The following is a 26,470-nucleotide window of genomic DNA, read 5'->3' as shown; positions in this document are numbered from 1 at the left end:
GGGAAAGGAGTAAGAGAGCAGCTCATTCACATAGACTCTGGAGAGAAGCTGCCCTGCCATGTTAAGAAAAAAGGCCTACCTGCTCTCTCTGTCTGCGTAGAGCTCCATGCACAGAAGGTTAATGGTGGGATCGATCACCACCCAGGATCCCCCCCTCAGCTCAGCGTGCGGCGGGATGTAGATCAACACAGGCTGGCGGAACTCACGCAGGCCGTCCACGATATAAGCCCCATACTTCAGCACCTGGTCGTACATGTCTGAGAGAAATAAAAACGGACTTGCAGTTGTGGTAACACCAATATTTACAATATTGTTTAGAGATTTAGAAGAAAACGAGAAGGAAAAAAACCCGCTGTGTTCTAGTGGGGTGTTTCCAGTCAGTACCAGACTAGGGTTCAAATACTATTTGAAATTTTTCAAATGCGTTGAGCGTTTGCTTTAGTCTGGCTGGAGTGCCAGGTGAGCGTGACTTGCATTTGAGATGTCCTAGTAGTCTTATTACAACAGGCAAGCTCAATCCAGCACAGATACAAAAATGATTTGAAATGATTTTGAATAGTATTTGATCCCAGGTTGGCCAGTCAGTACCCTTCATTCCCCCGGAGAAGCCTCTCCAGTTGGCGAACACCATCAGAGGCAGCCGCTCACGGTTGAAGTCACGGATGGCCTGGGCCGTCTTGAAGGCAGAGTCCGGAAACCACACCTGGCCGGCCTGCTGCACCAGCTGAGTGAGTGTGTGAGTGAGTGAGTGAGACACACAGAGGGATGTTAAACTCTGTTGCAGGTGTCAAATGAGTCTGCATTACCTTGTCAGATCATGTGTCCCCTTTTCGAAAATGAGCAAAGGCATCAAAACTTAATTCATGATGGTTGACTAACATGTCGCCGTGGCATACGGCCCAAGCAGGTCCAATACATAATCACAACATATAATGGAGGACACAAAGCCACTCACTCTGGCCTCAGAATCCAAGTTTGCTGGATCGGCGGGATAGCCACCTCAACGGTGCGTGTTTCCACAGCGATGACGCCAAGGGGAATCCCTCCTAACCTGTGGTGTTGCGTTACAAATTAGTTGGCAGTCTGCCTTCGGAACTGCTACATCTCAGTGATTCCATATCCTGCAGGTATAACGCTGAACAAGCTGTTATAATCATCTATGAGCCTTCATAATTGTATATAATAATTAAAATGTTATGTCTCTCTCTCTATCAACTGACTCGAAATGACTGATATTTAGTAAGGGTCATTATGAGATGATTATAAGACGTAACGGGGTCAAACATGCTCATGACTACCGTAATTGCTGGACTATTAAGCGCACCGGAATATAAACCGCACCAACTGATTTTAAAATAAATATGTATTTTGTACATAAATAAGCCGCAGGTGCCTACCGGTACATTGAAACAAATTAACTTTACACAGCCTTTAAACGAAACACGGCTTGTAACAAAAATAAGTAGGCTTTAACGAAACACGGCTTGTAACAAAAATAAATAGGCTTTAACGAAACATGGCTTGTAACAAAAATAAGTAGGCTTTAACGAAACACGGCTTGTAACAAAAATAAATAGGTTTTAACGAAATACGGCTTGTAACAAAAATTAAACAGTAGCCTACCAGTAAAGTCATTGGTCACCATCTTCCTCCTCCTGTGCAATGAAACCACTGAAGTCATCTCCTTCGGTGTCAGAGTTGAATAGCCTCAGAATTGCTTAATCCGATGTTGGATTGTTTTCATTGTCGCTCTCGTCACTTTCATCCGGAGGCAAATACCCCGCTGAGCTCATGCTGCCCCTTCAACACGCAGCAGTCCAGCCTTTCAAAACCCGTTGATGATAGTGGATTTTTTGACAATGCTCCACGCTGTCAGGACCCACTGGCAGACTTGACCATAAGTTGCTCTTCGCATGCTGCCCGTTTTAGTGAAGGATTTCTCCCCACTTGTCATCCAAGCCTCCCACTGAACAAGGAGCGCCACCTTAAATGCACGTTTTACACTGATGTCGAGTGGCTGCAAATACTTTGGGCCATCTGCTTTTCTTCCCTCTGAAAGGTTTGTTGTCTTTTTGCACTGAGTCAGTTCCTCACGCTGCTGTTTACAAAGTCTTATAATCGACTCATTAAGGCCAAGCTCCCATGCAGCAGCTCTATTTCCTTTTCCAACAGCCAGATCGATCGCCTTCAACTTGAAAGCTGCATCATATGCATTTCTCCGTGTCTTTGCCATGATGAGGGTGACAAAATTACTACCGTAATCAGAATGCGCGCTCGATTTACGTCACACTATGTGACGGTGCTCAGTTTTTTGGCGGCTTGAATCTTGTGAAAGCGGGAAAAATCCATAAATTAGCCGCGTCATTGTATAAACCGCGAGGTTCAAAGTGTGGGAATAAAGTAGCGGCTTATAGTCCGGAAATTACGGTAGTCTTAAAATGCATGAATGTATTAAAACTGCATTGTACCTGCAGCTTTTAAGAAATTGTTACTCATATGTCTTCTGTAATCATTTATATTGCGCGCATGTATGTGTGTGTGTGTGTGTGTCTGTCTATACAGTACACTCACCTGGCTCTGCCCACCACTACTGTCTGGGCCCAAGACCCCATCACTTCCATGAACGAGCCATGGTCACAAAATCCACTCTGCCAGGCTCCTTTTACAGCTAAACACAACACACAAAAATAGTCTATGACAGCAATAATGTACAGTGTATTGCAAACTTTTTTTATGCACTTTAAAAAGTTGGATTTGATATAATTTAATATTCAGTACACTGCACTGGGTGACATAGCCATGTCTGTCATCTCAGGGGCTGGGAGAAATAGAATCTGGGCAGAGTTAAGAGGGTTATGTATGCTGCAGAGTGTGTCTCACTGGGGTGGGGCCTCCCGGCCAGTAGCCAGCGGGGGTCATAGGGAGCCTTGGTGGGGGTGAACTCGATCTCCCTCTCCACTGGGTCCTTGGGTGGGATCACCGGCACCGGAGAGTGCTTGGTCTGAAATAAGAGTAGAACGATGTGCTGACAACTCCTATCTGGGGGTTGGTCGGCTGAGTTTGACCTCTTACGGGACATCTTCAGCCTGCTCTGAGATCTGTTTGGGCTGTCTTGCCAAATTGGCGTCTCAGATTTAAAAAAGTGCTGATCTAGGATCCATTTTGTCCATCAGATCATAATGAATATGATTACATGGACAGAGGAGATGTGATCCTAGATTCTCTGAGAATCTTTATGAATATGGGGTCAGACCTGGTCTTCCTCTTTTTCATAATGTACCTTCGGCATATAGGAGAGCCAGCGCAGGATAGTGAAAACGCCCTCAAAGTCATCGGGCACCGTAGTGTGCGTCACTCCGTTGTTGTGCATGATCTGGACGCCTCCCAGCTGGTTGTTGGAGGTGTACACTTCTCGACCCAGAACCTGTAACGGCAACAGCTTCACTGTCAAGGGCAGTGGAAACGGGTCACATATCCAGAGGATTATAGGACATTGCAGTTCTAACGATTTAAAATAGGTTTCACTACTTGTGAAATATGAGACTCCTTAACCGTCATACAACTGACTGGGGTCATTTTGACACAAGAGTCATATTTTTGATCATAGCCCAAAAGGTGATTTATTCAATTCTTCATGACTTTTGTCAATCAATCTAAATAATTGTTTAGTGTTTCTGTATCAATATGGACTTATTTTTTTATTTTTAGAAGACCTTAGGGGTCATTTTGAACCCCGGCCAAAAACACCTAATCCGCCGGTAGTCATTTGATAAATAGGATTTTTATTTGAATCTACAGGAAATATTTTATAAATACCAGAATTCCTATAATATCCTCCAATATTCTATACGTGCAACTTTTTATGGTGTTTTGGTTGCTATAACATTTGGTTTGAAGTGACTGAGGATTTGGGCATGCTTTTAGAAGCTTCCTGCCATAGGCCCTACCACTCCCATTGTTTCACTAGAAGCGATGCTAATGGCTTTGGGGTAAGTAAATACATAAAATAAAGCCATATTTATGGTAATCGTCTCATGATCAATGGATTAAACACTGTAAATACAATGATGTATATTTACATTTTTGGTGTACCGCCCCTTTAAAATGCAGTCGTTCTTCTTATAGCTCATGTCAAAATGAATATTTACTTCAAAATTCTGAAAAACTAAATGATACTACAATCAAATTATGGTAAATCAGCTTTTTAGTACTAATGTAGTTTGTACTTTGGGAAAAACTATGCACATTAATGAAGGTTAACATTAATATATATATTTTTAATAGAATATGCTAATTAACACATTTTGCTAAAATAAGACAGTTTGGTATTTAAAAAACTGATTACATGATTTATATGTCTAATGAGGTCTTAATTATTATCAAGTTAATATTTTGCTATGATTGTTGCTTGTCAAAGTGACCCCAGTTGGTAATCCATGTATATAAAATATGTTGGTAGTATGAGGGTTAGAGGGGTATTTTGGTTGAAAAACACATTTTCATATATTATTTTGAACATACGAGCTCCCATAGTTATCCTAACAGTGGGCCTGTGTATACTTCTTATGCAAGTCTCAGAGTTCTAAAACGCATGAAGAATCCAAGCAGACGGGACAGAGACGTACCTTGTTGAGGGCTCCAGCCCCGGTCAGGATGATGTGGGAGTTCTCCACCTGGATGACCCTCTGCCCCAGACGCACTAGATAAGCCCCGATCCCAATGGCACGGCACGTCACCTGCAGTACCCAGGACATACAGTACCATAGCTTCAACATAACCTAGGTCTTAAGCATAGCATGCCTCGTGGCTTATCTAACCCCAGACAAAGAGATGTGTGTGTGTGTGTGTGTGTGTGTCCTCCTGACCATGCTGATGGTGATGATCTCGTCGTAGGCCTGGGAAGACTCCCCGGCGATGGTGCCTGATCCTCTCAGGTTCTCCACCCCAAGACCATCTTCGGTCCCTATGATGTCAGTGATGATGTACCTGGAGTCCAGTCGACAGGATGGGGAGAGAGTGAGTCAGCGAACCTCTGAGATACCAGACTGTGTGTGTTAGCTGTGCTAGTTGATAAGGGTGACAAGCACCAGAGGTGTATACTACAAGACAGGTTAAAGGAGTTAGCCGGCTGACCTGCCATAACATTGTGATATTTGAAGATAAGCTTGAAAATGGGTATAGATATGTCTTTTGAGCATAAAAAAAAAAAAGAAGTAATGTCCCAACAAATCAATAGTTATTTCTGGTTGCTTTTCAAAGTCAGCTGGCTAACTAATTGATCCTGCTTTGTAGTACACCCCTCAGGTGACGGGGGTGCGTGTGCCACCTGGACTCTCCGCCCTCCTCCACGTGGTGGCAGTGGACAGCGTTGGTGGAGCTGATGCGGGTGTAGTCCTGGGGCGTCAGGTACAGGTACTTGAAACCCTACAGGTGAAGACAAGCAAACAGTCATCAGTTCCAAGAAAGTGGGCAGACACAGAAACAGTGCAGAGTCTGATAAGAGGTCATCAGGATTACACCTTGCCATTATGCCCCACAGAGAAAATCAATCACACCCACTTCTGATCACCAGTCAGTTTGCCCGACACATTAGACCATGCCACCAGCACATGGTAACAAATCAGCTTTGCCAGTGTCACACAGACAGAAGGAATAACATTAAGTCAGAAAAATAAAAATCTTAAGAAACGTAATTTAATTTGCAATGCCGTGACCTCTGCTGCTGCAAATCTATTAACATTTCTAATTAACATTTCCAGAGTGCGTTTTTTCCACCTTTCAAATCAAACTTTATTTGTCACATGCGCCGAATACAACAAGTGTAGACTTTAACCTGAAATGCATACTTACAAGCTCTTAACCGACAGTGCAGTTGAAGAAGAGTTAAGAAAATATTTACCAAATAAAGTACATTGTTGCATGGTATGCCCTTACAAGTCAAAACCCTTTTTACAAGGCCACTGAAGACAACTCAGTAGCAGGCGCACTCAACTGAACAGTCCTTGCAAAGAAAAGGTCTTATGTACACTGTAGAATCTACTGTTATGTAGTGACTGGTGATAAGTCACCTTGTAAGGGTCCTGGGGGTCGGTCCAGGCAACCTGGAACATGTGTCGTATCTCCTCGGCCAGGCCAATGCGCGCCCCGCTGTTGGCTGAGATGTAGATGCGTGGAATGCCCTCGGCCCGGGCCATCTCCGACGCCCGCAGGAACAGCTGGTCCTCCTGGGGCCCGAACGAGCCAATCATGTAGGTGATGTCGTTGCAGATGACGATGATGTCGCGGCCCTCGGGATACTCTGGAGTCTTCATCCGCATCCGGAAGGCTACGATTCCCACCTGGGAGAGAGGGATAAAGAGCCAAGTAGAGTATTCGGGATTGCCAGGAGGGTTTCGGGACAACATAAGGGGCTTTAAAAGAAAGATGGCCTTGCTCGTCTCTGTAACACTAGAAAATGTTGTAGTTCCAATCCATGTGAGCACGCTATGTGCTCTACCTCGTTGTCTCCAGGCAGGCGGTTCATCTGCACCAGTCTGTCATGCGGGTCCAGCACCAGCTCGGTGCACATCAGCACGTCTTTAGGGTAGCTGTCCCCCGGACCCCAAAGCTTAAAGAGGGCCTATGAGACACAAAAGGTTAAAAAAACAGATAATTTTTAAAAATGTTTAAGTACCTGCAGTTAAAAAGGGTCAAGTGTCAAAAAGGAGAGAGAAAGAGAGAGGAACCCCCACCTGTCGGAACATCTCTGGGAAGTCGTAGACGTAGGTGGTGCCCAAAGTCTGGGCCTGGAAGCGTTTGGACTGCAGCAGGTCCTTGGTGACATAGGGATGGTTGATGAGCATGCCGTGCAGAGGGCCTTGCTTGTCCCCGTACGACTGGAACATGATCTAGAGGTCAGAGGGGAGACGGAGGTCAGTTGTCAGCTGCAGATCATTGCATCGAACGGCTAGAGAAACTGAAAGAGAAGTGTTTATAACTGATTTGTTAAGCCTCCATATGGTCTTCAGGAATACCCTGTGAAGCGTTTAGCTAAATGTAGACCCTGCTGCACTGCGAATTCAACACTTTCTCTGGCTGTGCATCGTGCACCAATCTGTGCCAGTGAGCTGATCCCAGCCTGCGTGCCGGTTTATAGTGCTCTTCCTGATCGGCCTACCTGTCCCGTTGAGGGGTCTGTGACCTCCTTATACAAGCTGATGTCCAAGTAGTAGCCGGACTCGTTGGTGAGGAACAGACGGATGGGGATGGCGGTCCCAGTGGGCGTCAGCCGGATGTTGATCTTGAGCTCGGCCTGGAGCACCCGGAGCTTCCACAGCCTACTGCCATAACGCATCACCATGGAACGCACCGACTCCTCAATCTACAGGACACGAGAGTGGCAACACATACTGTAGTTCATATACACATCATGATATAACACGGATCACTTTAACTAGCTCATGAAACCCCACAATCCTTTGTGTTAGGCAAACATGCTTTTCCTCGTGTGTATGGGCAGGTGTGCCCCTTCTGTCCAAGGAGGTCATTTCTGGGCAATATTTCTGTCCATTTATGGAACCCTTTTTGGATCAGGAGCCACATAAGCCCCCTTTAAGATGGACTATTACTAAAATGGGATTGTGGTCAAAATCCTTTGTCTCGGAGGAGCCAACAGCACAGGCACACGGACCTTGGAGGGGTCCATGATGACGGTCGGGACAAAGTTGAGGAAGATGTGGTTGCAGTCGGTGCGCCATTTGGTGTTGCTGAAGGCCACCTCCAGCTCATCCATGGCCTCCAGGAGAAGACGCTCACCCTCGTTCTGTAGGTACTCAAATGACGCTTCCTGGACAGAGAGAAAGGGGTGCCAGCGTTTTGAGAGAAAAGTCATGTTCCAAGCAAGACACAAATGATTTATCTTCAATGTAAGGGAGCAAAATCAATACATGTATTTTTAACTCCTGTTTAGAAGAGAGTTTTTGTAAAGGGGCCTCCTTCCACCCCTGCACGCTTGCGCTCGTGTGGCGTTTATTCCCCCCCCCCGTACCTTTGTGATGAGGTCAGAGTGGCGCATGATGGCTCGGATGAAGTAGCGGTAGTCTGTGACCTCAGCGCCCTCCTGCACGCGAGCGGCACCCAGGTACTGGTGCATCTTGCTGTTGGCACAGGGCACGGCCGTCAGGTCAAAGTTACGCATGCGGTTCAGCTCCAGCTGGAAGGCCAGAGCAGGCTCCAGGTTCCTGTAGATACGGTCCTCCTGAAACTGGGAGAGAGACACACACAGGTGGAGAGCGAGTGGGTGGTGTTTTAAAGCTGTTCATGTATTAAAAATGTCTAGTTATTGTAAAAAATAAAAATAGTAAAGAAGTTGTTTTTTTACCCCGTCTCTGGCTCTGAAAGTGAAGAACTTGGGAAATTCCCTCTGGTAAAAATCAAAGAGGAAAATTAGATTCATCTTGGTCGTATTCATTAGGCACCAAAAGGAAGAAAATTCACGGGAACAGGGAGGGACTACCTGAAGTTGTCCAATAAGAAATGCTCGTTTTCGTTTTTCTGTGGCAAAACGCTTTGCTGCGGTGTGCACTAATGGAAACGACCCTGCTTTTATTAGCCATAGTTTAATAGTAAGTTAATATTAAGTTAATATTAAGTTAATAGTATATTAATAGTAAATCCAAAGTAGATTCAAATTAAGTTAATAGTAAGTAAAATCAGATTAATAAGAAGAGATGACGGAGCACTATTAACAGTCGTATTCAACAGCAGCAAAGGGATATTTCAAAATGTAGCCTCGTACGACCAGCTCGATCTCGCGAGCTTACAATCCGTTTTGCTACGCGGATTCCGTGCAACAGAATGGAAGCTTGCGAGATCAGGATGGCCGTACGAGGCCATTTCAAAATGGTCTCGTAGAAACATCTTACCCTCTGTGCGACTAAAAACGTGATCCTTCGGATGCCGTGCTCAAAGAGTAAAACCTTCTGTAATAAGAAATCATCATATCAAGTATAATCATAGGAGACACCCGGGATAACAATGAAGAAGGATCCTAACTTCCACTTCAGTCAAATATTCACTTAATCCTGTGTTGAGGTCAACGGGAGACTAAGTTGAAATTCAACGTGAGCAGAATCTAGGATTCACCCCTACGAGGAAAAAAGCCCCGACATAATTATACTGTGAGAGTTTGGTGGGATGAACCGTGCTGCTGACCTTAGACTGGGCGAAGGCAGCGAAGGCTGTGACCAAGGTATCGTCATCCTCTGTGTCCGCCGACTTGATGGACACATTGATGATGTGGATGGGGTTCTCCTTCATGTTCTGCTGGAGCGCACAGGGAAATAATCACAGCTTATTGAGAAATGTCAGCCTTCACCTCGTATACCAAAAAAAAAATAATAATCAGATTGTAGCTGTATAGTTCATATGCAAAGATATCAATATTATATGATATCCATTTCTTATCTAATGAAACAAATTTGTTTTCAGCAAAAATATATATTTTTGTTGTTGTTCTAATGAGGTATTTTCCTCGCCAATATTTCTGTCCATTTAGTAGACCCCTTGTGGCTTGAGATCAACCCCCAGAGAGCAACAATTCCATAAAGCCTCTGACACGATCCCATCACACGGTCACCTTGCAGGTATCCTCCTCGTAAAGGCTGGAGCAGGGCTCGGGGAAAAGCGGGCTCTCCAGGAGCGGGTCAGCAAAACTGGAGATAACCTCGTCAAAGTTCCTGCACACAAACCCAGCAGACGGACACACACCCAATATTCCACTTGTTTTGTGTTAACCGCGACTGTTCGCTAAAGTTAGCTAGCAGTCTGAGAAGATTGTGTGCCGCGAACGTAAATGTCTGTTTCGGGTCTAAACTTCCACTAAAAATAATAAAGTGGCAATGTAGACTTTCTACTATATTTAGTAGGAATAGTTAAGTTGTTTACAGTTTGAATATTGTCGCTAGAAAGTCACAATAATCCCCAAAAAAGTAGCTGTTTGATGTTTCACTGTAACATTTCGGATTGTTCATTCAAATCGTTCAACTGAAATTGTGGCAACATGTTCGCTGCAAACAGAAGCTGAACTCGCCTCAGGTCAGGACAAGGCTTATATTACCAGACATCCAGACAAACCAGACATCCAAGAGTTGTTCTCTGTGGGTTTTTTACCTTTTGAAGTCTTCGAAACACTGGAAGGCCACCATGGCTCCCATGCGCTGACATGGGGGAGAGAACGCCCCATCTAGGAAGAGTTCGCTACCCTGCCGCCTCATCTCAAACTGTCCCACACTGTTCACCGGCATCGTCAACCTGAGGTAAGGGACGACACACTGGTGACACACTGGTGACACCTGGGTAGGGTTGGGGTGGGCACTGGGAGCAATGGTATAGCATACTGTACCTGTTCTCTTTCCACAAAGCATAACAGACAGACAGCAACATCTATGTTTACTAGACATGTTTTGTTTGATAATACGTTCTAAATTAACTGACTGTGTATAACTGACTATGGTTGATTGAAAGAGGCAGGGCAGATTACTATAGTGGCCTAAGAGGGTCAAATCTGCAACTGGAGAATACAGAATGCGCTTTTTGTCACAAAAAAAAAGGTTTTAAAACACACATTACAAACAGTAGGTCAGACAAAGTACATATGCTTCTCAAAAGGTACTTATCTCTATGAAAGTTGAGAAAGGCAATTTTTTTTTTTTTTTAAAGGGTATAAACTAAGAAGGAGGCGGTGGAGGAGTCCTTCGGCAGAGGTTTATGTTTTTTTGTGTTTTTTTGATAAAGATGGGGAAGAGCAAAACAGCGCATTCAGCCATGCATTGCTAGGAGACATACACAGACGGCGCTAGACACAGTGTGGCAGGCTGCCTGGAAGGAGGAGCTGTACTCTACCTGTTCAGAGTAGGGCTGCTCCCTCTGAAATCAGATCATTGACAGGTGAATGTAAGCAGTGGATGATCAACCTTGACCACAATGCATTCTTATTAGTTTCACTTTACGGCATACTCTAGCTTTGCACATTAATAATGACCATGAAAAACCATTCCAAAGTTAAAATGTTAAAAGTAGCAAATGGGTCATTTTATTTTAACTACTGGGTGTGATTGAGATCCATTGTGATTTATCAAGTTGCAATTACAAAACCTGACATTAACAAAACAGGATAGAGTAGAGGGGAAAGCCGAAAGTCAATCATTTGCAATTGGGCCTGACTGTCAGCTAATTGAATTTGTGACATTTTTTTAAAACAAAAAAGGAAGTCAGTTTCCTGGTTTGTGGAATTAGAGCTTTGGCATCTTGAGAGTCCATCCCAATAGTTTACTTCTGCCTGGTGGTTTGCCCCAAAATGGCAGTGGAGAAACAATTACATTGAAGGGCTTGTCCCAAAGGGGAGAGGGTTATGGGGGTGTCAGGGAGGACAAAGATGATCTACTGCTCTACACAAAAGGAAACAGCACACAGACTGTACCATGACCAGGGTTTACAGGCCCTATTTGTGCTCTCAGTATAGGGACTGAACCACACGTTCTCAGAGATGCTGAGCATGTAGAGTTGAGTGGACTACGTGTTGGCGCGCGCCGAGTGAATCACTCGGGTGAATCTTTTGCGTGTTGATGGGGAGAAATGGGAAACAGGAGCAAATCAATGAGAACCAGAGGAATACTGGACTGCAGAGAGACGGTATAAAGACGGACCAAAATAAAATACGATTGGCTCATTCACTAACAAATATACACACAAAAAAAAAGATGTCCTTTCACATTGCTTGAGAATGATTCAAATCCTTATGCGGTGAAAAGTAAATTAGCTAACTATATATAACCAACTTGCTTCACATTAACGACACAGTTTGCATAATGGCACAGTTGTAACTTTAGGTTGTAAACTAAACGTCTTTCCTGTCTTATTTCAAATTGCAACCACCCTGTCCCTTCTATCTCAACTCAAGACTTTCTTTTTTTTTTTACTGGGGATAGTTGGCAGCTATGGCAGCTGTGTATTGAAAGTGGCAAATCCAGAGTTGGGACATTGTAGGTTACGTTTGTTGTAGAGCTGCTTTGTGACTCTGGTAGAGAACTGCTGGCTGGGTACCTGTTGGGGTGGGACGACGGCAACATGAACTGGAAGTCTACGGCACACGTCCCGTCCTGCAACTGGTGATGCTGGAGGCTGTTCAGCTCGTAAGCAATGTAGCCCCTTCGCACGTACACCTACAGGTTGGGGGCCACGGTAGGAAAACATTTTAAGCTCAAATCTACATCAGGACGAAGCCATGTCAGGTTTATATGCTGTTCACTATGCTCACCTCCAAGGCAGCCATGCACACCACCCGGTTAGAGTGGTAGAAGAAATTGGGCAAGACGTCAAAGATGGAGGTCTCAGACAGGATGAGTTTCTGCCCGAGGAGTAAAGAAATATTATCCTTCGGATCTTACGGAAGTACAAAAAAAAAAAAAAAAAAAAGCTGTTTTGGAGAAATCGTGACGCTCACCTTCAGGTTCTCTGGACAGAACTGGTGTCCATACATGTCGATGGCAGACAGAAAGATGGACTCCACCTGGTTGTGCCTCAGTTCATAAGAGGGCAGATGGGAAGCGATCAAAACCTGAAAAATACACACGTGTCCATCAATATTCAGAATGTTGTTTTGAAGCTACAAAATGTAGTGCCCATCTAAGTGAATAACATCTACCATCTTACCAGACTGACTGGGGGTCTTAGAATATTGACGAGCGGTACACTCCGCTGTGCCGAAAACATCATTCAGTACAAACGGTTGCGAAACGTACCTGTCTGGCACGCAGTGCCACCTTTGCGTTCTCCATCTTGTTGAGCTGTGTGAGCTCGTTCAGGATGACCATCAGCTCGTCTGCTAGGGTGGGGTCCCGCCCACACAGCTGATCCTAAACGCCACCAGGGACACACAGCACACTCCCTATTAGCATTGGAGTCTTGAAACATGTCCCCGTCACCATCAATTGCCGATGAAGGAAAACTGCAGTGTTCACACTGAAGAAAATTACACTATTTTAAAAAGAGTGTGGTTTCATTATCCAGTGAAAGTCAATGAGAAAAACAGTTTGCAGGTTGCGTTGGTTGACCCCTCCAAAACAGCAAAAACATTAGCGCAAATGCAGTTTCCTTTATACTGAATTTATGTTTAAGCTTCATTTCATTGTTCTTCATCAAGTGGATGCGAAGCGGTGGGTGTTTAGCAGAGAGAGAGAGAGAGCGAGAGAGTGTAGCCTTACGATGAGTATGGTGACCAGGACGTTCTTCTTGGAGACCTGAGCGTGAGAGAAGATGCTCTCCAGCACAGGGGTCATGTCAGGCTTGTACTGCTCCCTCAGGTTGATCACACACTTGTCGTAGTGAGCTGTTCACAAAAAGGGGAGAAAAAAAATATGTGGCCATACAATGCATCACCGCGACATGAAACAAGTCATAAACAGCAGGATATCGTCTCGATTAGATCCACAGTGAAACACCAAAATCACCTTGCTGGAACTGCATCTCCACCTGAAGGTAACACTTGAGCAGATCCAGCACCACAGACTTCATGTATCCTCGGATTCCACTGCGGTACCTGCGGCAAATTCATCCACCCACTATTACAATCCAACATCCTATCTGAAGTCGTACATGTCATGGAGTGATGATTCAGGTAATGAAATAAGAGAAGTGCGACCTCTGCACCAGCTGGACGATACTCTGAGTGTTCATGAAGAACACTTCCCGGTCGGCCTTCTTCTGAAGGGTGGCTGCGTGGCTGTCCAAGATACAGGCAATCTGAAATGGATGGGAAACCAATTCACTGTAGAGCAGACCTGGGCTCAAATCAGGGGTTGGAACCAAACTTATTTTCCAATCGTTTCGTTCCACTGTTCTGACCAGCATAATAAAGTTCTGAACCAGAAGAAAAAGGGTACCCGTTTATATTGTTCCTTTAACTACAAAAAGCAACCCAGTTTTGACATTTAGAGCATTAAATTACTCCACCAATCAGTGGAGATAGAAAACTGCTCTATAGACCAGGAAAGCTAGTTGTTTATAAGCTTGACTCATACAGACAAGTGCTGGGCGTGAGATGCGACTGAAATTCTGCAGGGTGGGGAGAGAGCGAAAGAGACAGACGGGCACGGAGGAGGCTTGGCTTGAAGCGCTGGGCATCACGATATGACTTGCATTATAATGCGTTTAGGATATTAGCAGTAGGCTTAACATTACGTCGCTGAATTCCGTAATAATTTATATACTACTAGATTCCTATATACTAGCGGCTAATACGGAGGAACCTTGTTCCCGGTTCTGTTTCCGTTCTTCAAAAAAAATATTGTTATTTTCCAGTTTCAGGTTCTGTTCCCTGAACCGGTTCCAACCCCTGATTCAAATACACACATGTAGAAAAGTTTCAGATACTTTGAGCGTTGGCTATAGCTTAAGGCTAAGTCACCCACCCTCTGGCTGGGGAACTGGCAGAGCACCGAGGTGATGTTGCTGGCGTACTGAGCCATGACCTTGCGGATGGCCTTCTCGACGCTGGGCGGGATGCGGCTGGCCACGCTGGTCATTAACTCCTGGAGCTCCAGCAGGGGCAGCGAGGGGTCCCGCAGGGTCTTCATCAGGGTGTCCACCCACTGCTTTACCTGCAGGCAGGAGGAGGGGGGGGGGACATGCTGCCATCACACACCCCAATATCAACACCCCCGTCCCACAGCTTGACCGACATCCCTATTCTACAGTGTGTACAAGGCATGCCATTCTATTGCCTGCGTTCCAGACACGTCTTTATAGAAATCATCCAAGAAGTACATGGTTCCGGAGAACTTAAAACACTTCTTTGGGATGTTGTGAGATCTGATCGTCTGCTAATAACGACGAACTGGAATAAAGCAGTAAGCCACTGTACTGGTACGCGCTGCACAGCTGCAGTGGGTGGAGGCCCTCACCTTGTTGCTGAAGTAGGGCTCGGTGAGGCAGTAGCCGGCCATGACCTTGACCAGGTTCTCCAGGACCATGTGGAAGACCTGGTGGAGCTTCTCCCCCACGATGGGCAGCGGCTGCTGGGCCGGGAAGGAGGCCGTGTTCAGCTCCACCTAGGAGACCCACAGGAAGATAGGGTTCAGATAAAAACAGCCTTCAAATGTGGTCCTGACCACCAAGCCACCCTGCGATTGACTGACTGAAAGTGTGTGATTTACATGACCTGTTTTAGACATATAGCATCATTTTATGATTTGGATTGTATTACATGATATTTCTTAAAAAAGGCTTCCTCCTATAATAGCTGTATTAAAAAGGCTGTCTCCTATAATAGCTGTATTAAAAAGGCTGCCTCCTATAATAGCTGTATTAAAGGCTGCGCCCAAAACGGAACCCTGTTCCCGATATAGGCCAAGTGCAGGGATAGGTTGCCATTTCAGACGCAGCCAGAGTTGTATAGAAGTTGGTGAATGGGTGACTTGCTGGTTGGATGTTGCTGGGATCATCCAGGTCCAATCTAGCCACCACACAGCCAGGCTCCAGCACCGCCCCGTGCCTCTTCACATAGTGGACACAGCCTGACTCCACCACCGTCAGCGTCATCACCATCTTCATCACCTGCAACCGTAACGCAGACGTCAGTCCGTGTGTACACACACACACACACAACCAATCTAATGAGGATCTAATTGTCATACCCAAACTGGTACAGTATGTTCTCATGGAACCCTCTGCTCACCTCGATCTCCGCATACGAGTTCCCGGCGCAGATATGGCCTCCATCCTCCACCAGGTACTGCAGGAGTTTACCAGCAGAGGACGACCTCAGCACCGTGGGGTCCCTCTCCTTCTCAAACACACACGTCTTGTTGCCAACAGTGATGCGGTAGCTAGAGGGTTACAAACGCGTACGTTCACGATGGAGCATCAACTCCCAAGTGAGACAAATGATGACCATTTTGAAAGTATCGACTTCATGGCCAGTCCATCCATCCATTCAGATTTGAGATGGACAGGAAGTCTCACCTGTCCACTTCCTCCTTCATGTAGGTGGTGTAGCTGCTGCCGTTGTAGGAGAGCAGGAGCCCGCCGTCGCTCAGCCGGTGGACGTCGATCTCGATGTCCGAGCCGTTCATGATGATGACGTACGTAGTGGGGGACTGGCGAGCTACCTGTCAGTCATAAAACACAGTTGGGGGGTTGAATTGGTTGATAACTTCCTCTTTAGACACATTTTCACTTAGTCATGCACTGACGTCAATGGGCGACTAAGTGAAACCTTGACTGGTTAGGATTTGTCCCCGAGAGAATGAGGAAGTTCAGTCACGACAGAGAATGAGAGGTGTAACATCAGGTCCTCCTACCTTGAGGCAGTATTTGACCCCCTCGTAGATCAGGTCCACATCAACAGTATTCAGCAGACTGGCTGCGGGCAGCACCTGGCCTCTACAAGAAGACATTTCACATACTGGATTTAGAAAAGTACATAGCACAAGCATTAGAGTAATAAGACGGGCTAGGGAGGCATTGAGATTCTCTTGCTGCTTACAGAGGTGTTCGCTCCCCCCCCCAAAGATTTAAAAGCATAGGATTGGTGTAAGAAATATGGTAGATAGACACTCGATCTAACTAGCTGAAGGCCTAAAAACAAAAAAGATAACCGTTTTAAAAACACAGTGTGTGTGTAAAATACGTACAGTTGAAGTCGGAAGTTTACATGTGCAATTGCAAACCGTATGGCCGTTTTGGAGCAGTGGCTTCCTCCTTGCTGAGCGGCCTTTCAGGTTGTGTCGATATAGGACGCGTTTTACTGTGGATATAGATACTTTACCTGTCTCCTCCAGCATCTTTACAAGGTTGTTCGCTGTTGTTCTGGGATTGATTTGCACTTTTCGCACCAAAGTACATTCATCTCTAGGAGACAGAACGCGCCTCCTTCCTGAGCGGTATGACGGCTGCGTGGTCCCATTGTGTTAATACTTGCGTACTATTGTTTGTACAGATGAACGTGGTACCTTCACTAAATTTCTACCAAGGATGAACCAGACTTGTGGAGGTCTACAATTTTTTTTCTGAGGTCTTGGCTGATTTCTTTTGATTTTCCCATGATGTCAAGCAAAGAGGCACTGAGTTTGAACGTAGGCCTTGAAATACATCCACAGGTACACCTCCAACTGACTCAAATGATGTCAATTAGCCTATCAGAAGCTTCTAAAGCCATGACATAATTTTCTGGAATTTCCCAAGCTGTTTAAAGGCACAGTCAACTTAGTGTATGTAAACTTCTGACCCACTGGAATTGTGAAATAATCCGTCTGTAAACAATTGTTGGAAAAATGACTTGTGTCCTGCACAAAGTAGATGTCCTAACTGACTTGCCAAAACCATAGTTCGTTATAACAAGAAATTTGTGCAGTTGTTGAAAAACGAGTTTTAATGACTCCAACCTAAGTGTATGTAAACTTCAACTGTACATATTTTACGGACACAGTATATTTTAAAATGGTTATCTTTTGTTTTTAGTCCTTCAGCTGGTTAGATCAGCCCAGCAGAGGAGTTCATGATGCCATTCGTACACTCCTCAACATGGCCTATAGACATCTAGAGGGTGCCAAATCCCATGTCAGAGTTCCGTTTGTTGACTTTTCTTCTGCCTGGTTTTATGGCTGTTGGACTTCCTGAGCCAGAGGTCACAGCGGGTCAAAGTAGGTCCCCACGTGTCGGACATACGCACCACCATCAAAGGCTCTCCTCAAGGATGTGTTTTGTCCCCACTCCTGTACATTAATAGTTGTACTAGTTACCATCCTGACAGACACCTCGTTAAGTTCACTGATGCATGATGACGGGAAACACCATGGCCCGGTCCTAAACGACTGTAGAGTGGCGTGACGAATCACTTGGTCCTCAATACCAACAAGACCAAAGAGATGTGCATAGACTTCAGGAAGCGAGCAACACCTACCTCTGCAACATCTATCAGAGGTCAGAACATAGAGAATATAGAGGAATCAAAATATATGGGTGTCCTCTTGGACAATAAGCTTCAGTGGAGTAAATGTACAGATCTGATATACAAAGAGAGTCAACAGAGACTGTACTTTCTCAAAAAGCTGGGATCTTTCAATGTAGATGACTATACAGACTCTGTTTTACAAATCTTTCAATGAGAGGGTTTTAACTTTTTGTTTGTTGGTTTGTTAATGCCACTGTCAGCCAGAGAAATATGCTGCCACAGTAAGCAAGGTACATGGAGTCAAACAGACAGGCCTGCAGGAGATCTTTCATGTCAGGGCCCTCCGCAAGGCTCACAAAATCGTTTTCGACCCAAACCACCCCCCGTACCTGGACTTTTAACTACTCCCCTCTGGGCGCAGGTATAGGGCACCCCTCGGCAAGAAAAACAGAATTAGACCATTTGTGCCAGGTGTGATATCCCTCCTAAATAGCTGGAGCTAATGTTCCTATCCACTCAGTAAGGCCAGCAGGTTAGTCTCTTTTTATTGGTATGTAACTGTTATGAATGGTGTATTGTCAATTTGTTTTGTTATTTAAATGCCACTTTAAACTGCAACAAAATGTCCCCAAGGGGACAATGAAGTCAGTAAAGTAGTACTCACCTTTCCAGTGAGTGCAGGAAGTCAGACATGCTCTTCCTGAAGCTGGCGTCCGCCACGTGTAACGACCCACAGACAACGCCCAGCGTGGTGTCTGGCCTCTCTGCCTTCGGGGGAAAACACGCCACACACAAGCACGTTAGAAGATTTGTTTTTACCAACTGTTAGATTTACAGGATTGAAATGGTTCAGATTCACATTCATACTTCACAAGGGTGCTCTCTACCTGAACTTTATCAGCGATGAGATTATCCAGCCAGCCGGTGTCGATGTCGTTGTTCCTGAAGCTCTCAGTCTCCAGCAGCTTGATGAGGTACTCCACCGTGGTCCTGAAGTCCCCCCGGATACACAGCTCCTTCATGGCCACCACCATGTTCCTGCACCACCACACAGTAACCACCGCCACTATCACCACCCAGGTACAGCAAGACACCAACACACACCGTTAACTCATGCTGCATTCCAAACGGAACCGGGCCTAACCCATACACCCTAGTCGCTCCTGTTGATCTGAGGATTGGAAAAGTCTTACGATAATAGCTTCACCTTGCCTTCTGATTGGCAAGGTGGAATTGTTGCTTCCATCTATCCAATCCTCTCAGGTCTCCAGGAGTGGCTAGGAAGTAGGTGCCGATAGAACCATCATCGGAAGGACTGATAGGCTAGTCTACGGCAGAAGGTAAGGAAAAACTCACGAAATGGCCTCCTCTCGGTTCTCCCCCCAGGAGAAACAGTGGCCGAACTGGGAGTCAGCAAACTCATGCAGACCCCCAGCAGCCCCCACGCTGAAGTAGCCCCACACGTTTTTACTGCTGCGGAAATTGAGCTCCTGCACTGTGCCCGAGCTGGGCTTGAAGCCCTGCGAGTTACAAGGAGAGAGGACGGGCCAGTTGTGAGCCTACAGAACCCATGCCATCGCTTGTTTAGAACATGGCCGGCCAGCCCTGTAGAATTAAGAATGCACACCTCGTCTGGGTTCTCGCTGGTGATGCGGGCTGCGATGACGTGTCCCCGGGGACTGGGGACACAGTCGGGGGCCTCAAAGTTGATGGTGGTGTCCCCCCAAGGCGTCTCTCCATACAGCACGCGGATATCTTTAATCCTGTGGAGGGGGATCCCCATGGCTATCTACAACAAAGGAAATTGACCCAGTTAGACCCAACATGGTCTATCTCCAATCAGTCCCTAGGGCTTCCAGAACATAACATCTCAACAACCACATTAATATGACATAGCAATTTTACTGAGACTGCGGAAAAATATAACCTGGAATGCGACCATTGACTAAGTCAAAGGACCAGAGATTAAACCACGAGCCTGTGATAGCTAGGGTGTGACCAGTGACCTCTGGCTGAAGCGTACCTGGAGCTGGGCGGCGGGCAGGTTGACGTCTCCGATCATCTCTGTGCATGGGTGTTCCACCTGCAGACGGGGGTTGAGCTCCAGGAAGTGGAAGCTCCCGTCCTCAGAGAAGAGGTACTCCACAGTGCCTGCACTCACGTAGCCCACCATCTTAGCCAGCCGCACTGCATACTGACATAGGGAGGGGGAGAGAGAGAGAGGGCTCATGTTCATTAGGCACCAAACGAAAAACAGGGATGGGCATACCATTGTGAAACATTTTCCATTGCATGCCCTAACACTTTTAGTGTTCAAATGGAATATTAAATTGGAAATGGCAGAGAGAAAAGTATCTAAATGTCAAAGTGGAGAATTTAAAGATGAGGAAAGCCCCTCGGTGTCTCACCTGCTCCATCTGCTCGAAGGTGGTGGCAGATGCTATGGTGGCCGGGGCCTCCTCAATGATCTTCTGATGTCTCCGCTGGATGGAGCAGTCTCTGCCAAACAGGGAGATGGCGTTGCCGTACTGGTCGGCGAGGATCTGGACCTCCAGGTGACGGGCATGCTGGGCCAGCTGCATGACGAAGATGGGCGAGCCGGGCACCTCCGCCTGCACCTGTGGATCCGTCGTATGATTTGTATTAGATCATTTACTAAAAACAAGTTCAAACACACACACAAGCAGATACGCTGCGTTAACCTCTTACCTCTACCTGGGACGCTTGCGTCCCAACTAGAGCTCTGGAAATGCAAATGTGCTACGCTAAATGCTAATAGTATTAGTTAAAACTCAAAAGTTCATTAAAATACACATGCAGGGTATCAAATTAAAGCTACACTCGTTGTGAATCCAGGCAACAAGTCAGATTTTTAAAATGCTTTTCGGCGACAGCATGAGAAGCTATTATCTGATAGCATGCACCAATACACTACAACAGAAAAGCACAGCAGGGGACGTAAACAAAATAATTAGCATTTCGGCGTTACACAAACCGCACAATAAAATAGAAAACAGTCATTACCTTTCACCATCTTCTTTGTTGGCACTCCTAGATGTCCCATAAACACTATTGGGTCTTTATTTAGATTAAATCGGGCCATATAAAGCCAAGATATCGTTATATGTAGACTGTGTGATAAACGAAAAAACAGCGATTTCACAACGTAACGTCATTTTTTTAAATTCAAAAAGTAGACGATAAACTTTCACAAAACACTTGAAATACGTTTGTAATGCTACTTTAGGTATTAGTAAACGTTAATAAGCGATAAAATTCATCCGTAGGCGATGTACATATCATTAGCTGTCGTCTTGGAAAAAATTTCAGGAGAGAGCTCTTCCGGAATGATCTGGGCGGAGACCGGAGGTACGTCGTGCCCCTCTTTCGGTTCAACCAAGAATCAAAGATGATTAAATTCACAAGATACTCGACTACATGGGGATGCTGTGGGAGTTGAATGCTCGGTCTTATCTAATTCGGCTCACTGTTAACAATTGCTGGAAGTGGCGCAAGGATATTTATTTCCATTTTCTGTGATCAGGTTTTCCTGCGCTTTCCGATGTAACGCACGTTATGTAATAGCCACAGTCGTGATTTAACCAGTTTTAAAAACGTCCGAGGGTTTCCTATACACACATTCTAACCATATGAACGTACTATATTCCTGGCATGAGTAGCAGGGCGCTGAAATGTTGCGCGATTTTTAACAAAATGTTCAAAAAAGTAGAGGGTAGGAGCAAGAAGTTAAACATTGTCGAAGACAACACCAAGTCGCACAATTCATTTCCTGATTGTGGTCCTCGGACACTACGTCCCCCAGCAGCAATGAGAATCAGCATACAGGTGTGTTGTGTAACAGTGTGACGACACAAACCTGTCTAAAGAAGCTGGCAAAGTCCTCAGCGTTGTCCACCTTCCGGATGCCCTTGCCCCCTCCTCCTTCTGACGCTTTTATCACCACCGGGTAGCCAATTCTGTCTGCTCCCTTTAAAGGAGAAAGCACATTGAAAATGAAAGGACTTTCAGCAACCCTACCCTTAAAATATAATTTTACTGTATAAAACCAACGCATTTCTTCAGTTTGCTCCACTATTCATGAACCTTGGTTTGTAACCGAATAGCAGCCGCATTTTATTTTCTCTGGGAAAAGTACATTGAAATATATTGTTTCAGACATCTTTTAAAAAAGAAAGGGCATTATTTCAAACAGAGGGATTGCCTAGAAAAGGTTGTCTCTGTGGTTTCAGCGTTAGTGAGGCGGGTGATGGCGTGGAGCTGCTTACCGCCAGTCCATCGTCAACGTCACGCACGCAGCCGTGCACGTAGACCTCCGGAGGCACGCTAATCACGTGGCCCAGCCTCTGGTCGTCCTCTGTCCAGTCTACTCTCAGACCTACAGCACAGGCAAGAGAAAAATACGTTAAATTTTTTTATTTATTTAACCTTTATTTAAAACTAGGCAAGTCAGTTAAGAACAAATTCTTATTTACAATGACGGTCTACCCCGGCCAAACCCGGATGATGCTGGGCCAATTGTCCGCCGCCCTATGGGACTCCCAATCACGGACGGATGTGATACAGAGAGACCTCACATTATACAAATACACTAATGACAGAGATAAACAATAGGCTGTGTAGGCACATTAGCATAATTGTCAAAACCATGTAAACACGCCGCGACACAAATTTCAAATGCAGTAAAGTTGGTCAACCATGGTTTGCCAGTGCTGTAATAAATTAATTATTTTACTATATCTTATGTGCTAGCTAGCCAGCCAATTTTAGAGACATTATTCCATAATTGTTTTAAATAACTGCCAATATACCAACATTCCATTCAAACAATGCAGTCAAACCACAGCCATACACTGGTTGAAAACAGCTGATGATAGGACTTAGACAAGTTGTAAATGCAACAAGTACTGACATTGTAATCACATAATAGCACACACAGCTTTCCAAGAAACCAAAAATGTAGACATGCATGCATGGCTGTTTTACATACAGTGCCTTCGGAAAGTATTCAGAGTAGAAGTTGACCGATTATGATTTTGCAACGCCGATACCGATTATTGGCTGATTTTGTTGTTTTATTTATTTGTAATAATGACAATTACAACAATACTGAATGAACACTTATTTTTAAATTAATATAATAATTCAATAAAATCTATTTAGCCTCAAATAAATAATGAAACGTGTTCGATTTGGTTTAAATAATTTGGTTTAAATAAATAAGTGTTGGAGAAGAAAGTAAATGTGCAATATGTGCTATGTAAGAAAGCAAACGTTTAAGTTCCTTGCTCAGAACATGAGAACATATGAAAGCTGGTGGTTTCTTTTAACATGAGTCTTCAATATTCCCAGGTAAGAAGTTTTAGGTTGTAGTTATTATAGGACTATTTCCCTCTATACCATTTGTATTTCATTAACCTTTGACTATTGGATGTTCTTATAGGCACTTTAGTATTGCCAGTGTAACAGTATAGTTTCCGTCCCTCTCCTCGCTCCTCCCTGGGCTCGAACCAGGAACACAACGACAACAGCCACCCTCGAATCAGCGTTACCCATGCAGAGCAAGGGGAACAACCACTCCAAGGCTCAGAGCGGTGATGTTTGAAATGATATTAGCGCGCGCTAACTAGCCAGCCATTTCACTTCGGTTACACCAGCCTCATCTCGGGAGTTGATAGGCTCGAAGTCACAAACAGCGCAATGCTTGACGCACAACGAAGAGCTGCTGGCAAAACCTTAGATACTTGTATGCTCAGTCAGATTATATGCAACGCAGGACACGCTAGATAATATCTAGTAATATCGTCAACCATGTGTAGTTAACTAGTGATTATGATTGATTGTTTTTTATAAGTTAAACTTAACTAGCTAGCAACTTACCTTGGCTTACTGCATTTGCGTAACAGGCAGTCTCCTTGTGGAGTGCAACGAGAGAGAGGCATGTCGTTATTGCGTTGGACTAGTTAACTGTAATATTGTAAGATTGGATCCCCGAGCTGACAAGGTGAAAATCTGTCGTTCTGCCCCTGAACGAGGCAGTTAACCCACCGTTCCTAGGCCGTCATTGAAAATAAGAATGTGTTCTTAACTGACTTGCCTAGTTAAATAAAGATTAAATAAAGGTGTAAAAAAAAAAAAGGCAAAATTTGTGTCCAAAAATACCGATTCCCGACTTGAAATCGGCCCTAATTAAATCGGCAATTCCGATTAATTGGTCGACCTCTAATTCAGACCCCTTGACTTTCCACATTTTGTTGTTACTTTACAGCCTTATTCTAAAATGGATCAAATTAAAATAAATATTCCGCATTCTACACACAATACCCCATAATGACAAAGCCAAAACAGGTTAAGAAATGTTTACAAATTTATAAAAAACAGAAATACCTCATTTACATAAGTATTTAGACCCTTTGCTATGAGACTCGAAATTGAGCTCAGGTGCATCCCGTTTCTACAACATGATTGGAGTTCACCTGTGGTAAATTCTATTGATTGGACAGGATTTGGAAAGCTACACACTGGTCTATATAATGTCCCACAGTTGACTGTGCATGTCAGAGCAAAAACCAAGCCATGAGGTCAAAGGAATTGTCCGTAGAGATCCGAGAGAGGATTGTGTCGAGGCACAGATCTGAGGAAGGGTTCCAAAAAATGTCTGCAGCATTGAAGGTCCCCAAGAAATGTGGCATACATCATTCTTAATGGAAGAAGTTTGGAACCACCAAGACTCTTCCTAGAGCTGGCCACCCGGCCAAACTGAGCACAATCGGGGGAGAAGGGCCTTGGTCAGGGAGGTGACCAAGAATAAGATGATCACTCTGACAGAGCTCTAGAGTTCATCAGTAAAGATGGGAGAACCTTCCAGAAGGACAACCATCTCTACAGCACTCCACCAATCAGGCCTTTATGGTAGAGTGGCCAGACGGAAGTCACTCCTCAGTAAAAGACTCTCAGACCATGAGAAACAAGATTCTCTGGTCTGATGAAACCAAGATTGAACTCTTTACCCTGAAACCTGGCACCATTACTACTGTGAAGCATGGTGGTGGCAGCATCATGCTGAAGGGATGTTTTTTAGTGGCAGGGATTGGAGACTAGACAGGATTGAGGCAAAGATGAACGGAGCAGAGAGGTCCTTGATGAAAACCGGCTCCAGAGCGCGCAGGACCTCAAACCGGGGCGAAGGTTCACCTTCCAACAGGACAACGACCCTAAGCACACAGCCAAGACAACACAGGAGTGGCTTCGCGACAAGCCTCCGAATGTTCTTGAGTGGCCCAGCCAGAGCTCGGATTTGAACCTGATCGAACATCTCTGAAGAGACCTGAAAATAGCAGTGCAGCAACGCTTTCCATCAAACATGACAGGGCTTGAGAGGATCTGCAGAGAAGAGTGGGAGAAACTCCCCAAATACAGGTGTGCCAAGCTTGTAGCGTCATACCAAGAAGACTCAATGCTGTAATCGCTGCTAAAGGTGCTTCAACAAAGTACTGAGTAAAGGGTCTGAATACTAATGTAACTGTGATTTCAGTTTTTATTTCTACTAAATTAGCAAAAATGTCTAAACCCGTTTTTGCTTTGTCATTATGGGGTATTGTGTGTAGATTTATGAGGGGGGAAAAAACATTTTTAGAATAAGGCTGTAAAGTAACAAAACGTGGAGAAAGTCAATGGGTCTGAATACTTTCCGAAGGCACTATCTTTCAGAGCCTATTTATACAGACTATTTGTATAAAACATGTATTAATTGAAATTATGACAATATTTTAGGTTGACAATAATTCTATTACACAATTTCTGATATATCATATGCCTTACTTTATTTTTCTGCATTAAGTAAAATCAGGATTATGCCTCTTACTTCCAATCAGACAGGTTTATATTTCTCCCGGACCAATATGGCTGCCATTTTCACCCCATTCTGGAACTTTTGAGGGTTGATGGCATAGCCACTAGTAATTGAATAGGACATTTATGGGAGGCTCCCTATTCTACTTCAATGGCTTCACCTCATACCCCTCATTCAAATTGAGATTACACTGCTGCCACATCGGCCACAGTTGGATAACAAAGGCAGAACAAAAAGGCCCACGTTTTGCACAAAAACGATGCGCAGAGTGTAGGCCTTGGAATTCAGCAAAGGACCAGGCTACAGTCGAAAGGTACTGAGGCTACCGTGTACAGTCGTGGACAAAAGTTGAGAATGACACAAATATTAATTACCACGAAGTTTGCTGCTTCAGTGTCTTTAGATATTTTTGTCAGATGTTAGTATGGAATACTGAAGTATAATTACAAGCATTTCACAAGTGTCAAAGGCTTTTATTGACAATTACATGAAGTTCATGCAAAGAGTAAATATTTGCAGTGTTGACCCTTCTTTTTCAAGACCTCTGCAATCTGCCCTGGCATGCTGTCAATTAACTTCTGGGCCACATCCTGACTGATGGCAGCCCATTCTTGCATAATCAATGCTTGGAGTTTGTCAGAATTTGTGGGTTTTTGTTTGTCCACCCACCT

General features: G+C 44.8%; 1 protein-coding gene across 1 annotated transcript in view; it reads right to left on the bottom strand.

The window, feature by feature from the left end:
- LOC115139760 (acetyl-CoA carboxylase-like) overlaps nt 1-26,470 on the bottom strand; it is a 47,288-nt gene that overhangs the window by 8,045 nt on the left and 12,773 nt on the right. Inside the window, 43 exon segments of the mRNA XM_029677504.2 lie at nt 80-257; nt 589-724; nt 956-993; nt 996-1,051; nt 2,572-2,668; nt 2,881-3,001; nt 3,281-3,424; nt 4,626-4,736; nt 4,866-4,986; nt 5,327-5,424; nt 6,069-6,338; nt 6,497-6,619; nt 6,732-6,887; nt 7,157-7,360; nt 7,670-7,825; nt 8,027-8,242; nt 8,360-8,401; nt 8,904-8,960; nt 9,193-9,300; nt 9,617-9,716; nt 10,150-10,290; nt 10,882-10,905; nt 12,082-12,200; nt 12,296-12,385; nt 12,482-12,595; nt 12,780-12,893; nt 13,242-13,366; nt 13,488-13,576; nt 13,679-13,779; nt 14,448-14,636; nt 14,940-15,086; nt 15,457-15,591; nt 15,713-15,863; nt 16,000-16,145; nt 16,338-16,419; nt 18,594-18,697; nt 18,817-18,967; nt 19,286-19,449; nt 19,557-19,718; nt 19,953-20,123; nt 20,338-20,547; nt 21,807-21,917; nt 22,216-22,325. Of these exon segments, the coding sequence (XP_029533364.2) occupies nt 80-257; nt 589-724; nt 956-993; nt 996-1,051; nt 2,572-2,668; nt 2,881-3,001; nt 3,281-3,424; nt 4,626-4,736; nt 4,866-4,986; nt 5,327-5,424; nt 6,069-6,338; nt 6,497-6,619; nt 6,732-6,887; nt 7,157-7,360; nt 7,670-7,825; nt 8,027-8,242; nt 8,360-8,401; nt 8,904-8,960; nt 9,193-9,300; nt 9,617-9,716; nt 10,150-10,290; nt 10,882-10,905; nt 12,082-12,200; nt 12,296-12,385; nt 12,482-12,595; nt 12,780-12,893; nt 13,242-13,366; nt 13,488-13,576; nt 13,679-13,779; nt 14,448-14,636; nt 14,940-15,086; nt 15,457-15,591; nt 15,713-15,863; nt 16,000-16,145; nt 16,338-16,419; nt 18,594-18,697; nt 18,817-18,967; nt 19,286-19,449; nt 19,557-19,718; nt 19,953-20,123; nt 20,338-20,547; nt 21,807-21,917; nt 22,216-22,325 (5,482 nt within the window).

The sequence above is a fragment of the Oncorhynchus nerka genome, linkage group LG13 (assembly GCF_034236695.1).
Source record: "Oncorhynchus nerka isolate Pitt River linkage group LG13, Oner_Uvic_2.0, whole genome shotgun sequence".
Classification (NCBI taxonomy): Eukaryota; Metazoa; Chordata; class Actinopteri; order Salmoniformes; family Salmonidae; genus Oncorhynchus; species Oncorhynchus nerka.
The sequence above is the reverse complement of the archived record's forward strand: the minus strand, read 5'-3'. Positions and strand labels throughout refer to the sequence as shown.